The sequence below is a fragment of the Lipotes vexillifer genome, unplaced genomic scaffold, assembly GCF_000442215.2.
Source record: "Lipotes vexillifer unplaced genomic scaffold, Lipotes_vexillifer_v1.1 scaffold1345, whole genome shotgun sequence".
NCBI lineage: Eukaryota > Metazoa > Chordata > Mammalia > Artiodactyla > Lipotidae > Lipotes > Lipotes vexillifer.
In genome coordinates this window covers 103,531-118,586 of record NW_006799741.1, presented here as the reverse complement: position 1 = coordinate 118,586, position 15,056 = coordinate 103,531, and the positions used below count along the sequence as shown (strand labels likewise).

Below are 15,056 nucleotides of genomic sequence, written 5' to 3'. Positions count from 1 at the left end.
GCAGGGAGGGAAAGAGCCCTGCATCTGCATTTTTAATAGCACATCAGAAAATACTGCTGAAAATGGGAAAACATGAGTTGACATCTGAAGGAAGTATTCAGTTTACCCCCTGCCATTTTCAGTTATCCCTAGGTATTTACCTAACATAAAGAGATCTTAAAAGGAATAATCTTTGAACGGACCTAAAAGTTACCTTCCTGTCTTCAGGCATCCCCTGGCCCCAACAACCTGAGGCCATAACTCTGGACTGGGTCAGTTGCATTAGGATTATCTCCAGCCTCCCAATTTTAAGCCAGGGGAGGCTGAGATTCACTTGCATGTAGCTACATAGAACTGCAGGGCAGAAGTTAAGACCTGAGTCCATCCAAACCTAAATCCAGACCTTCCCACTGCATTACAGGTATTCACCTTCATTTTATCCATGGTGGACACAGAAACACAGAAAACTCTTACAAGGGCTTATCTCACACAAAGAGGAAACAGCCTCATGGTAAGAGGGACAGGGTTCCCTGGATCCATCAAAAAGTTACAGGCAAGATTTAGGATGAAGGTGTTCCACACCCCACATAGCAGATATAGCCTGGGAGACAGATAGGGAAGGGTAAAAAAATTAACAAACAGAAACCTCAATTAAATAGTTGGGAGACCAGGAGGGGGAGCTCTCATGCCTGCAAAAATATCAGAGCCCAAAGGCAAGCAGACAGACTCTTCTTTCCTGCCAAGGACTCAGCCAATGAAAAGCCATGGGGCTTCCTGGTGGCACAGTGGTTAAGAATCCGCCTGCCAACACAGGGGACACGGGTTCGAGCCCTGGTCCAGGAAGATCCCACATGCCGCGGAGCAACTAAGCCCGTGTGCCACAACTACTGAACCTGTGCTCTAGAGCCCACGAGCCACAACTACTGAGCCCACGTGCTGCAACCACTGAAGCCCGCGCGCCTACAGCCCGTGCTCCGCAACAAGGGAAGCCACCGCAATGAGAAGCCCGTGCGCCGCAACCAGAGAAAGCCCGCGCACAGCAACAAAGACCCAACGCAGCCAAAATAAAAAAGTTTATTTTAAAAAAAAGGAGAAAGAAAAGCCATGGACTCTGCTTACGACAACAGCCCTCGCAAATCTCTTTTCCCCTCTATAAGAGTTCTCCTTCCCCTGCCCTTTGGAGACATACACATGGCTTGCCATGGCTGCAGACCCTGAATTGCAACTCTCTGCTGATCCCAAATAAACCCATATTTGCTGGAGAAATATCTGCCAGTCTGTTTCAGATCAGCAAAGGGAAGGGAGTCAACACATTGGGGGACCCCTGGAAGACTCAGAAAGGCAAATTATCCACATGACACATCTGAATGGATACTAGCTGATACCTCTCAGGCTGAGCAGATGAGGACTATAAATAAAGACCCCAAAAATCAAGAATATACTATAGGAAGGAAACTTAAACTTGTTACACTGAGTATTTCACGGTAAGGGCTTAGTAGTAAATTTTAATACACCTTTAGGGTGTTCTTCATCTGCCATGGTGCTGAAGTTATTGTATAAAATTGCCAAAACTAATCAAACTAAACACCTAAGAAAGGGGAACAAACCAAAGTCAGAGAAAGAGCCCTGGAAAGCTCACCCAGCCTGCATCTACAACATTTGGAGAAAATGGTGCAAAGAATCCTAGTTTGGAATTATACATTTTTGTGCATTCACGATCAGTATTTACTGAGGGCCTGACAGGACCAACCTCCCTAAACATCTCAGCACTCAGCCAGTTAGTTCACATCCCCCATCATGTCATCAGCTTCTCTGACAAGAGTCTCCCGAGAGTCTGTCTAGACACCAGGGGCAGTTTCCACCACAGCACTCCCTTTGCAAGGTGACAGTTCACCAGCTGAGACGTGGTCAGCGTCGGGGGAGCTACAATTTAACCACTCCCTGATGGGCCAAGTGCATCTGGCCAAAGACCCTACTCAACCCTCATCTCTGGGGACAGGTCCCACACTAACCCCCAAACTGCTGGCCTCTGGGACGAGGGTGGGAGAGAAGTGCAGAGCACACCCCAGAGGCCTGCTGTGCAGGACAGAGGGAAGAGTCTCAGCAGACTGGACACGGTTCATAATTTATGCCACTTATTTCCAATAATGGGGATGAGCAAGAATTATTCAATAAACCATGATAGGAAGATGGGCTGTTTCAGAAAAAATGGGGCCTATCTTATATCTAACACTAAGAGAAATTCTAGCTGGTTTTATTGTTAGAAATGAAACAAGAAGTAAAGTAAAATGCTTACAGAGATTTAGATGATGCTGGGATTTAGAAAAAGTATTACAAAAGCAACAGGAGAAACCAAAAAGAAAAGTTTGATATACTTAATGATATATAATTTAAAACCTCTAAGCTAAATTAAGAGAAATGAAAATCTGGAAAATTATAAGCACTATTACACGTTATTTCAAAAATATAAATACCTCATAGGAAAAAACCTATTAATACACAATTCAAAAAAATACAAATAAATGGTCAATAGACACCAAAAAAGGTTCCATTTCTGCAAATCAAATAAATTCAAATTAAAACTGTAGCCAGCATCAACCTTCCATCAGAATCACCTGGAGTGCTTACACAAGAGGGAAGAGATATGGGAACATATGTATATGTATAACTGATTCACTTTGTTATAAAGCAGAAACTAACACACCATTGTAAAGCAATTATACTCCAATAAAGATGTTAAAAAAAAAAGAATCGGGCTTCCCTGGTGGCGCAGTGGTTGACAGTCCACCTGCCAATGCAGGGGACACGGGTTCGTGCCCCGGTCCGGGAAGATCCCACATGCCGCGGAGCGGCTGGGCCCGTGAGCCATGGCCGCTGAGCCTGCGCGTCTGGAGCCTGTGCTCCACGACGGGAGAGGCCACAACAGTGAGAGGCCCGCATACCGCAAAAAAAAAAAGAATCACCTGGAGTGCTTGTCTAAACCCCATCCCAAGAGTTTCTAATTTTACAGAACTGGCCTAGAATGAGTGCAGGAGAATTTGCATTTCTAACAAATGCCCAGGTGATAAGGATACTGAGTACCATACTTTGAAAACAGTCGTCCTTTAGCTTGGTTATAGAGATGTATCACATACCATGACCTCCAACAGCTGCTAAGAACTTCCCTTGAGAAACTCCTGCCGACAAGAACAAAGATGTGTTTGCAATCGCCTTCTCTGTGCGTTTACCAATGAGTATACAAACAGAAGCAGCTCAGTACTGCAGTTACATACACAGGGAACACAGGCTCAGAAGCCAGACTGACTGGTTAACAGCCCCTCTCCACAACTTACTAGCTGTGTGACGGCAGACAACTTATTCAAATTCTCTGCTTCGGTGCCTTCAGCTGTACAGTGAGAGATAATAGGTCCTTGCCCTCCAGCAGGAAAACTGGAAATGGGTGCCTACCAAAATCAATGATAAGTCCTCACCTTCCCATTTCCATTGGCATACATTTTCAAAGTCCACCAACAGAATGGGCTTGGAGAGTTCCTTGCCCTACCTGAAGTTACTGTAACCACACCCATGTTTCTTCTTCTAGGCCCCTCTTGATCCTGAAAGGCCACCAAATGGCCAAGAGACATAGCTACACAAACTGAATACACCACCATCAAAACAAGCATAGGAGCTCCCATCCCCGGGGGATCCCCTAGGCTGTCCCATTAAAAACAGGAAATAGAATATATGGGAAAGATGAATGGGTTCGGGTCCTGAAACAAAAGATCTAACAATCAAGCAAGTGTGATTAAAGCCCAAAGGCTGAAGTTAGTAGTCCCAGCTACTAGATGGAAACTTCAGTTAAGAGCTTTTCTCTGAACCATTTTTTATTGGTGTTTCCTATCAACTCAAGGACTCTTCAGTGATTTCAAGACCATAGGACTCCTAGGCAGACCACCTGCACCAAGACCACAGAACACTTCTCTGAAGACTAGAGACCTGGGTAAGACCCCACAGACTTCAGGGACCCCACCCCCAGAGTGGTCCTCAAAGGTCCTAGAAAGATTCCCAATAGGGAAAGGGCTGGTCAAATACACACCCCAGTCGTGGCTGTGAGTCCCAGGCAAAAGCAAAACGTGTTCTCGAATAGTGTCCCCGTTCATTAAATACAAATTAAGAGTGTTTTTTAATCCACTAGAAATTTGCCTTAACTACGTACCAGGACACTGAGAGACGCACACGGAGAGAGGGAGGGAGGGAGACAGGGTCAAAGACACAGAGGGAGCCCGGAGGAGTTGGAACGCTGCTGTCACATAAGACATAAGGAATATGCTGAAAGGTGGGGACACTGTTGGAACACGGCGACTGGTCCAGGGCACTAGTCACATAAAGGAAGCTGTTCATAGGCTGCTTGCTTACGAAAAAAAGAAACAAGGGTGCAGTTCTGAGGTGGAGTCGGGGGCTGGGGAGGGTGCAGTCCCTCCTCCCGCTGGCGGCCGGTTCCCAGCGGGCAGCCTTGGGTCTCAGCCTCCCCGCCTCCTGCTCCCGCCGCTCCCGGGAACTGGAAGCTGGCGCGGCAGCGAGCGGAAAGGCAGGGACACCCGGTGCCGCCGCAGCCAGGTCCCAATCGCCGGCCCTCTCCCCGCCGCCGCGCGCAGGCGGGTACCAGGCGGCTAGTGCGGGGCGGCCCCGCCGGCAGCAAGAAGCCCAGCGGCCTGGGCGCCAGCGGAAAGCGCTTGCTCGCCGCAGCCCTCTGCCCCTGAAAGGCGCCAGGCGCCGGCCCGCGGCGGCAAGGGGTGTCACGGCTCAGGCGGGGCGCTCACCAGAACAACACGCGGGAGCAGAGGTTCGCGTCCTGCAGCGGGTTGGGCTTCACCTCCGGGTACACCGGCAGCATCTTGCAGGCCAAGACGGGCGCTGGCCGGGGTGGCGCTGCTCCGGCGTGGGCGCCTCTCCCGCTGCTCCTGGAGGCGTCGGCTGGGATGCTGGACCTCAGGCTGCCGCGCGGATCCGCGCTCCGGGAGCCAGAGAACCACTCGCTTCCGGGAGCGGAGCGCTTGTGGCCCTCCGGGTCCCCGCCTCCCAGGCCGCGCCGCCTCCCGGGGCCGCCTGGAGGAAGCCGGCAACGCGCTGCTGCCGGATCCCTGGGAGCCTAGAGCTACAGGCCGCGTGCGGCGGCGGCGGCACAAAACGTTGGCCGCGCGGACGCAGTTGGAAGCCTGGCGAAGGTGTGAGGCAAGGCCGCCGGCGCCTTTGGATGGAGGCGGGTAGGCCGAGCGCAGGGAACACCGGGCTCCGCGCCTAGGCGGCCACGTGCTAGCACCTGGCTGCAAACTCTGCCGTAGTTCTTGCTGCCAGCCCAGGCACCCACCCAGAAGGTGGAGAGGGGAGGCGCCATATCTGCCCGCCCCTGCTGCTCAGAAACGCCCCCTCGGCAGCCACTTTCCAAACGCCGGGAGAAAGCGGGCAGAAGGCGTTAGCAGTCTGCCCTCTGGGCCCCCTGCCCTCATCCTGACCAAACTAGAGTCCTGGGGGAAGGTCTCCAACCTGCGGCCGAGCATTTGACCACGGACAACAGCAGGGTTTAGCACAGATTATGTTCGTAGAGCTGCAAGAGCTAGAGAAAAGTAACAGGGTTAGAACTCAAATGATTTTGGAAGATGACTGCATGTTGCCACTGGGGACAGGCTTTTAGCATCTCACATTGCTGCACTGTGCGAGGGACCTCTGTGAGCTTTTTGCTGCCCTCTTAGATGAGGAAAGGGGAATATGGGGAGAGAGAGACTGCCTTATGATTTCTTTCGTCATGTGCTCAGATCCTAGTGGAATAACAGTGACATATGCTTACAAAACACGGTTGTTCGAATTTCTGGGGACCCGATCTCACTTTTAACTCTAACAATGCCCTATTTAAGAAGGCATTATTATCCCTATTTCACAGATGAAAAAGATGAGGCTTAAGGACAGGACTTGACCAAGGTCTTAAAATCAATAAATGTTGAATTCTGATTTGGACTCAAGCGAGAGTCCAGCATGATCTGGTGGATGGACAGTGTGTGTGGAAAGTACCTAGAATGCACCTTGAGTGAATGAATGACTGTAGGACTGAATGAACAAAATCTTGGGCTCCCACTCATAAGTGTTTAGTTATTTGTGTGGCCATCTTACCAGCTCAGCAGTTTCTCATCCCTTCTACCCTAAATGAGGGAAGATCAAAGTTCTTGGTGCTTATAACAAGATCACTTTGATAATTTCCCATGTACCTTGGCTAAAATGGTGTTATTAATAATGGCTTTTAACACAACATTGTAAATCAACTATACTTCAATTAAAAAAAAAAAACAACGGCTTTTAGCGTCAGTTATGCAAGACGAATAAATCTGTAACTAAGCACAACCCTGTGGGGTCCTTCTGGGCGCAAAAGCCTGTCTTTGTCCCCTCCTTTCTTATTTGCAGGATAAATACTTCAGCCTCCTAGACCTCCCTGTTGCAAACAGCAGATTCAAATAGTTGCTAATCATGGAAGTAAGAGACTGCAGAAACAAAGGAGGAACAATCAAGAAACTATAGTGCAGTGATTAAAGCAGGATCCTGGTTCCTCCTCAAGGAATATACATAAAAATATCTTTGAGTTCTTCTGCAGGAAATAAAGCCCCCGCCCAGGTGGAGGATGGTAACTTCAGGCTGAGCACAGGATTCCTGGAATACTGCCCTGTTACCTCACAGCAACCAATCTGAAGAAATTCACACACCCTGCAGCCCTCACCCCAAATTTTGCCTATAAAAATGTCTCCCCAAAACCATCTGGCAGTTTGCAGTTTCTGAGCATGAACCAACCATCTCTGCCCATGAGTCAATTTTTTCAGTTTCCATTAAACAACCATCTCTGTATTGTAATGGCACTTGTCGATCCATTTGGGTGTTTTATTGCATTTTCCTGCATTGTTTAAAATAAATACATGGAAGATGGAGAAAATAGTATGCTAATTCAATAAAGCAATTAATGCAAATATGGAGAGAGTATGAAGTAAACCAAAGGAGGCACCTCTTCAGTCTGGTTTGGATGCATATTGGAAGTAAGCTGGTTGATTTTATGTTCAATTTTGAAGGAAGGGAAAGGAATTTTTTTGAATCTGTGAAATGCCTATAGCAGCTTTATTCATAACTGCCAAAACCTGGAAGTAACCAAGACATCCTTCAGTAGGTGAATGTATAAACTGAGCCATCCAGACAGTGGAATATTATTCAGCACAAAAAAGAAATGAGCTACCAAACCACGAAACAACATGAAGGAAGCTTAATGCTTACTACTAAGTGAAAGAAGCCAGCCTGAAAAGGCTGCATACTGTATAATGCTAACTATATGACAGAAACGCAAAACTATGGAGTCAATAAAAAGATCAGTGGCTGCCAGAGGGTGGAGGTGGGAGTGAGGGATGAACTGGTGGAGCACAGAGGATTTTTGGACAATGAAAATACGCTGTATACCATAATGATGGAAATGTCATTATATATTTTTCCAAAACCGTAGAATGCACAACACCAAGAGTGAACGCTAATGTAAACTATGGACTTTGGGTGACTAGGATGTGTAAATGTGGATTTATCAATTGTAGCAAATGTATCACTCTGGTGGAGGAATGTTGGTAGTGGGGAGGCTATATGGAGTGCGGGGACAGGGCAGATATGGGAAATCTCTGTACTTGCCCCGCAAAAAAAAAAGAGAGAAAGAAGGGAAGGAAGGAAGGAAGGAGGAAAGAAAAGGGAAAAAAAAATCTATGAAACACTGGTAAGACACTGATGAAGACTAATTATCCAAAAGGTGAAATGTTATCATAGTGGAAATCGATTTTTTTTTTAAGTTATAGATTCGATTCTGTATTAATAAAATATCCCCACTGATCCCTTAGAGAATTTCAGTCTTATATAGCATCTGATAGAGATACAGCTTTCTTCAACTCAAGAAAATTAGAAGGGTAGACTTAGCTTTTCTCCTGTCAATTTTTAGAAAATAATGTATAAACACTACCAAAGTTATCATAATAATCTCCTTTCCATCCCTTGCAAATTACCATAATCGGGTCCATTTTTTTCTTCATTAAAAAAAATTTTATTGTATATTAAACTAAGAAAAATAGAATTTGAGGTAAGAGATTTATAAAATTAATTTGTATTGCATATTATTGTTTAATCTCTGCTTTAGATACTCATAGATATATAACATTCAGGGGTTAAAAAGCTGAAGCACTCTTCCTGAACATTAAAAACTTTAGAATTTCTTTTTGGTTTTCTGAAGAGACTTCCCTTCATTCCTTTTATTTATTTTTTTTTTTAATATTTAGTTATTTATTTTGGCTGTGCCGGGTCTTAGTTGCAGCAACAGGATCTTTGTTGCAGCATGCATGCGGGATCTAGTTCCCTGACCAGGGATTGAACCCGGGCCCCCTGCATTGGGAGCTCAGAGTCCCAGGGAAGTCCCCCACTTCATTCCTTTTAGATATGAACTCTCAGGGAAGCTGTAGGTATAGAAGTAGCAAATTGCATCTAAATGAAATGTAAGTTTCATACCCTCACAGAGCTTACAATTTAGCAATTTCCATCCTTAGAGACACACCTTTGAGTGAAGGCTTTTATTGTAATGTAAATAATGGAAATAAATTCCATTATGTTTCAATATTAAAAAATGTTGACTTTTTTGATGGGCATTTTTCTAAAATGTATTGATGATGGCCCTCCATTCTCAGAGTGGGCAGAACATAATGAGAAATGTTATTAATTATTTAGTATCATTACCAGCATGTGGTATTGTGTCATTTGGTGCAATACTCTTGGGCCTAATGAAACATAGGTATAGGGGTTTACTGATTTATGTATATATACTGAATAACAATAAAAAAAACAAAATTTTTTACGTTTAAAAAATTCACGTCTATTTTTTCTACATTTTTATTTCTTCTCTTCCTTTTTTTAATACTATTTTACTTTTAAATGCCTTTTTTTTTTTTTTTTTTTTTTTGGCTGCGTTGGGTCTTCATTGCTGTGCACGGGCTTTCTCTAGTTGTGACAAGTGGGGGCTACTCTTCATTGTGGTGTGTGGGCTTCTCACTGCAGTGGCTTCTCTTGTTGTGGAGCACAGGCTCCAGGCGCGCGGGCTTCATTTGATGTTGGCACATGGGCTCAGTAGTTGTGGCTCACAGGCTCTAGAACGCAGGCTCAGTAGGTGTGGTGCACAGGCTTAGTTGCTCCGTGGCATGCGGGATCTTCCCGGACCAGGGCTCGAACCCGTGTCCCCTGCATTGGCAGCCAGATTCTTAACCACTGTGCCACCAGGGAAGCCCCTCCCTTAAATGCTTTAAAACCGGCTTGTAAAGTAATATTGAATAGGCTTCAAAGTAAGGACCTGAGGCTCTCTGCTAGGAATAATGAGTTTGTACATATAATTTTGGCAACTTATATGCCTCTTGGCCTCAGTAGTCTTCTGTGAAACTGAACTTGCCTAAAGAATGACAGCTGGAGAGGCGAATGTTATCACAAGGCACTTTGGTTTGCTAATGGTTTATAAGTGTCTCTAAAGGGTTAGTAAATTTTCCCTCTTCTTTTAATGTGAAGTATTTTAAGATTGCTAAAAATATCGCCAAATTTTATTTTTTAAATGTGTATATAACCCCGATTATATAAAATATTGATTTTCCTCTTGGGGAATATCAAATAATCATAGTGGAATGAAGGAAGAGGAGAAAGAGAAGAGAGAGAGAGAGGGAGAAGCCAAAGGAGATAGAGGTGGGAGAAAATGTGGTTACAGAGAAGTGCAGGAAAAGCTGGAACCTATGCTTGTCAGAGGCTAGTAAGTTGAAGGCTGAAGAGTAACAATTGGATTTGGCAAAGTGGAGGGTTTGGGTGACTTCGGAAAAGCAGTATTTTAAAGAGAGATAGAAACACTATAAAAATGTGTTGAGCAGAGAACAGTGTGTGAAGGTGTGGAGACAGTGGTTATGCACAACTCCTGTGAGAAATTTTGCTGTGAGCAGGAACAGAAAATGGAAAAAGAAATAACTGCAGGAGTACAACCCTTGAGAAGACACTCCTCCACGCTGTAGACTGTTCTTTAGCCAGTGTTTAATAACATGGGCGCGTCAGTGTTGTCAGTGCCTGCCCATAAGCCCTGGCCCCTTACATTTCACACCAGCCTGACTTCCTGCTACTCTGCCTGAGGGCTTTGTCTGCCACCACAGTCAGCTCTGCTCAAGTACAAGGCAGGCCCAGGGTACCAGGGAATTTCATGTCTCTGCTCTCCTACCCCAGCAGCCTTCAGTCAGCAGACAGACAGGAGTATAAATACCCCAACTCACTCACTCCTCAGAGAAGTTAACCATGAGGCTTGTGTTCCACACTGTCTCCTAAAGTTACCCAGCAGGATTATGCTCCAGTAGCCCATCCCGGGAAAATGCTTCATAATATAACCTTTGCTGCCTTCATTCCCTTTCTTGTCTCACCTACCCCCTCCATTACCAGCGTTTCCTGGGACCACTACCAAAATAATCTACTGCATTCAAATTCTTGTCCTAGAGTTTAGTTTCAGGGGACCAAACTAATACAACAGAAAATATTCATATAATGACATGAAACCATTATACCAATTTTGCACAAGAATGCGTGAAACAAGAAACACTGGAAGAAAATATTGCAAATGAAAATATTCCAAATATTCCAAATAATTGTTTATTTCTGTATTGTCACATTATGGGTAATTAAAAACCAAGGCAAACCTTATTTTTCCTGAGGGAAAAAACAGTTTTTAAAAGAAATGCTGTAGTGACTTCCCTGGTGGTCCAGTGGTTAAGACTCCACTCTTCCACCGCAGGCGGGTGCTCGTCTGATCCCTGGTCAGGGAACTAAGATCTGGCATGCAGCACTGCATGGCCAAAAAATAAGTAAATTAAATAAAATAAAATAAATGCTGTATTACATTATACAGATTAACAGAGGTTTTCTAAATTTCAGAAGGCAGTGTTGAAAGAACAAAAACTGTTACTAATAAAATCATCGCTGATGTTAGCTTTCTCAGCAACACACAGCAAATGAAGTACGTACCAATATTCATGTGAAAAACACACCAAAGATCCAGCCTTCCAAGGAATTTATAATCAGTCTGTAATTAAGCTTCTGACCAAAGGTTATGTCATATAAGGCAATTGTTTGGCAAAACGTGGTATTTTTCATTCACTAACAATAAGTACCCTTCATTGAATGTGTAACTGTACCCTTTTATCATCTCACTAAATAAATCCTTGCAATAGGTATAGGGTATATATAATTATCTTCTTACAGGTAATAAAGTTTAGAGAAAGGTGAAGCGAATTCTCCAAAATGGAAAAACAACAAGATTTGAACACAGATATTGGTCCCAAAGCCCATGAACTTTCTGCCACTTTGGGCTGCCTCTCTCTTCATCTTCAGATATGATTTTAGAGTCACAAACAGAAAGTAAAGAAGTAATCATTGCATCAACATTTCTGAGGTACTTGATGCAATTTAGAACCAGGAGGCTGGATGTGTATAAAGACAGTTTGCTGGAGCAAATGGTTGCCTCAGAGCAAGGAGAAGTGGTGTCACCAGAATCGTTCTGGGTAGAATGATTGGAACGCTGTGCTCCCCAAACCCTGGAATCAGTATGATCACAACAGCAGAAAAATCAGCTTGTACAGCAGAGACATGGATTTCTTTTTTAATTGCCCAGTCCAAGAAAACACAATTTTAAAGTATTTATGAGCTTAAAAGCCTAGAAATGGCACAGATTACATAACTACCTATTGTAGAATAAATTTTTGGTCAGAATTAGATTCTTCAATCACACTTCACATGAGAACAGCTCTTACCTATCTCTCAGCAGTATTTGCTGAATATTTACTAGTCACTCACTACTTTATTTACAGGTAAAACATAGACTAATCTGTAGGAGAGAAGGGAGAAAGAATCCTGTTAGTTCTATTTTCAGCTTAAAAAAAAAAATGAGCTAATAAGTGGATATCAGCACAAGAGGGAAATAAATAACTTCAGACTTTTTGTCCATATATGAAACCCATCTGAATATGTATGTCAAGATTTTTTTCCTAAGGAGATACTAGTTTTCGTTTTGTTTTTGTTTTTGTTTTTAATTTTTTGGCTGTGCCACCCAAGGCTCTTAGTTCCCTGACCAGGGATCGAACTTGTACCCCGCTGCAGTGGAAGTGCGGAGTCCTAACCACTGGACCTCAAGGGAATTCCCCGTATGTCAAGATTTATTTGAAGAAAATAAATTCATTCAAAAGTGTTATTTCTGAGATGAATAAACAAAATGTGGTATAAATATGCAATACAGTATCTTTCAGCCTTAAAAAGGAAGGAAATTCTGACACATGCTGCAGCATGGATGAACACTGAAGGCTGTGTTATTGTGATTTATAATTAGAAATATACATTTGATCTTCACCCTGTTCCTGGCTCAGAGCTCCTCAAACCTTTAGGAGGTCTAAGACAAGAGAGATAAGGTTTCTTTTGTTATTTAAAACAAGCCCCTTTCAACCACACCTGAGTTTGAGTGAATGAATCTGTTTCTCAGGGAAGCCAAACAGCAGATTCAAGGGTTGGAACTTTCAGTCCCACCCCCGACCTCCAGGGAGGGGAGAAGGGCTGGAAACAGTTCTATCACCAATGGCCAATGGCTTAATCAACTGCACCTAAGTAATGAAGCCTACATAAAAACCCCAAAAGGATGGGGTTCAGAGATCTTCCAGTTTGGCAGACATATGGAGGTGCTGGGAGGGTGACTTGCCTGGAGAGAGCTTGGAAGCCCCATGCCCTTTCCCCCCATAGCTTGCTATGCATCTCTTCCATCTGGCTGTTCCTGAGTTGAATCCATTTATAATATAAACTAGTAACGTAATTAGGTAAACTGTTTTCCTAAGTTGTAAGCCACTCTAGAAAATTACGAAACCCGTGGAGGGGTTGTGGGAACCCTGATTTATAACCAGTCTGTAAGAAGCACGTGTGACAACCTGGAGTTAGGATTGGCTTCGAAAGTTGGGAAGGAGGGGCAGACTTGTGGGACTGAGCCCTTAACCTACAAGGTCTGACACTAACTCCAGGTAGATAGTGTCAGAATTGAGTTAAATTGTAGGACACAGTTGATGTCTGGAGAGTTGGAGAACTGGTTAGTGTGGGGAAAAAAATCCACCATTTGGTGGCCAGAAGTATTGAGTCACCAAATGACATTCTGAAATTGAGCAGGACCCTGTAGGGCCCTCCTGGGCACAAAAGCTGTTCTGTGCCCCCCCATTTCTTATTTGCAGGAAAAAGACTTCAGCCTCCCAAACCTTCCTCAATGCCAAAGAGCAGGTCCAAACAGCTGCTATTCAGGGAAATAAGGAAATGCAAAAACAGAGGAAGAACAATCAAGAAACTATAATGCAGAGATTAAAGCAGGATCCTGGTTCCTCCTCAAGGAAGATACATAACAGTATCTTCGAGTTCTTCTGCAGGAACCTAAGTCCTCACCCAGGTGGAGGATGGCAACTTCAGGCTGAGCACGGGATTCCTGGAACACCGCCCTGTTACCTCACCAGCAACCAATCCAAAGAAAGTCACACACCCTGCAGCCCTCACCCCAAATTTTGCCTATAAAAACTCCCTGAAAACCATCAGAGAGTGTGGGTTTTTGAGCATGAGCCATTTGTTCTCCTTGCTTGGCACTGCAGTAATCCTTTCTCCACTCCCAAACTCTGACATTTTGGTTTGTTTGGCCTCACTGTGCATTGGGCACATGAATTTGCATTTGGTAACCATTTCAGTTATATGATGTACCTAGAGTAGTCAAATTCTTAGAGACAGGAAGTGAATGGTATTAAAAACTCCCTGAAAACCATCAGAGAGTGTGGGTTTTTGAGCATGAGCCATTTGTTCTCCTTGCTTGGCACTGCAGTAATCCTTTCTCCACTCCCAAACTCTGACATTTTGGTTTGTTTGGCCTCACTGTGCATTGGGCACATGAATTTGCATTTGGTAACCATTTCAGTTATATGATGTACCTAGAGTAGTCAAATTCTTAGAGACAGGAAGTAGAATGGTATTTGCCGGGGGATGGGGGTTTGGGGTGGGTGGGGAGTTGTGTAATGGGTAGTTTCAGCTGGGGAAGACGAAAAAGTTCTGGAGATGGATGGTGGTGACAGTTGTACAACAATGTGGATGTACTTAATGCTACAGAACAATACACTTAAAAAGTGGTAAAAAGGTAAATGTTGAGGTTATTTATATTTTACCATGTAGGGGAGGGAAAAATTCCTTTTTCTTCTACCTTTCTAGAAGACTGGGGCACTGGAAGGCCAACTGATATAAGGCAGATGGACATGAGAAAAACAGTTTATTGACATGTGCAGCATGCATAAATATGAGAGATATGCAGTGTTGAGTAACACAAAGGGGTCCTTAGAACTTGGGGTATATGTAGCATCTTAAAGAAAAACATATCTATAGAGAAATGACAAGACAAAGGAAAACGAGGTTAGGTTTTTAGGGATGGCAAGCTGTGGGAAGGTAAATATATGGGAGAAACTACTGGAAGATGAGGGTTATTTTAGTAAGGTTTGTTTGGTTTGTTTGCAGACCAATCGTGGTGCCCACTTTCTGTCTTCCACAGGGCCTTTTTTTTTTTTTTTTAGTATTTATTTATTCGGCAGTGGCAGGTCTTAGTTGTGGCATGGGGGATCTTTTAGTTGCAGCATGCACTCTTAGTTGAAGCATGTGGGATCTAGTTCCCTGACCAGGGATCGAACCCAGGCCCCCTGTATTGGGAGCACAGAGTCTTAGCCACTGGACTACCAGGAGAGTCCCTTCCACAGGACCTTAAACCTTCCTGGAGACGGAATTTATGGCTGGCCTCATTTCTTGGAAGTTTCTGCTTTTAGTTGGATAAGGGAAGCTCCGGGAAGGCTTCTTCCTATATCTATTAATTCTCATTTGCCTCCAGTTCAAAATAACTTTTATGCCAAAGTAGCAATATTTGGGGGTGGCATATTCTGACCCCCTATAAGCACGATTTTTTTTAAGTGTTATTTCTTTTTTAATTA

The 15,056-nt window shown here is 44.1% G+C and overlaps 1 protein-coding gene across 2 annotated transcripts in view; it reads right to left on the bottom strand.

Annotated features, from left to right (window-relative positions):
* Window positions 1-4,963, bottom strand: part of LOC103074585 (multidrug resistance-associated protein 4) — a 216,787-nt gene extending 211,824 nt beyond the window's left edge. The window contains exon 1 of one of the 2 annotated variants that reach the window (XM_007471944.1): window positions 4,779-4,963. In XM_007471944.1, the coding sequence (XP_007472006.1) occupies window positions 4,779-4,852 (74 nt within the window). In that variant the 5' untranslated portion in view covers window positions 4,853-4,963. The remainder of the gene's footprint in view (window positions 1-4,778) is intronic. The other variant, XM_007471945.1, reaches the window with a different exon arrangement.
* Window positions 4,964-15,056: the final 10,093 nt, after the last annotated feature.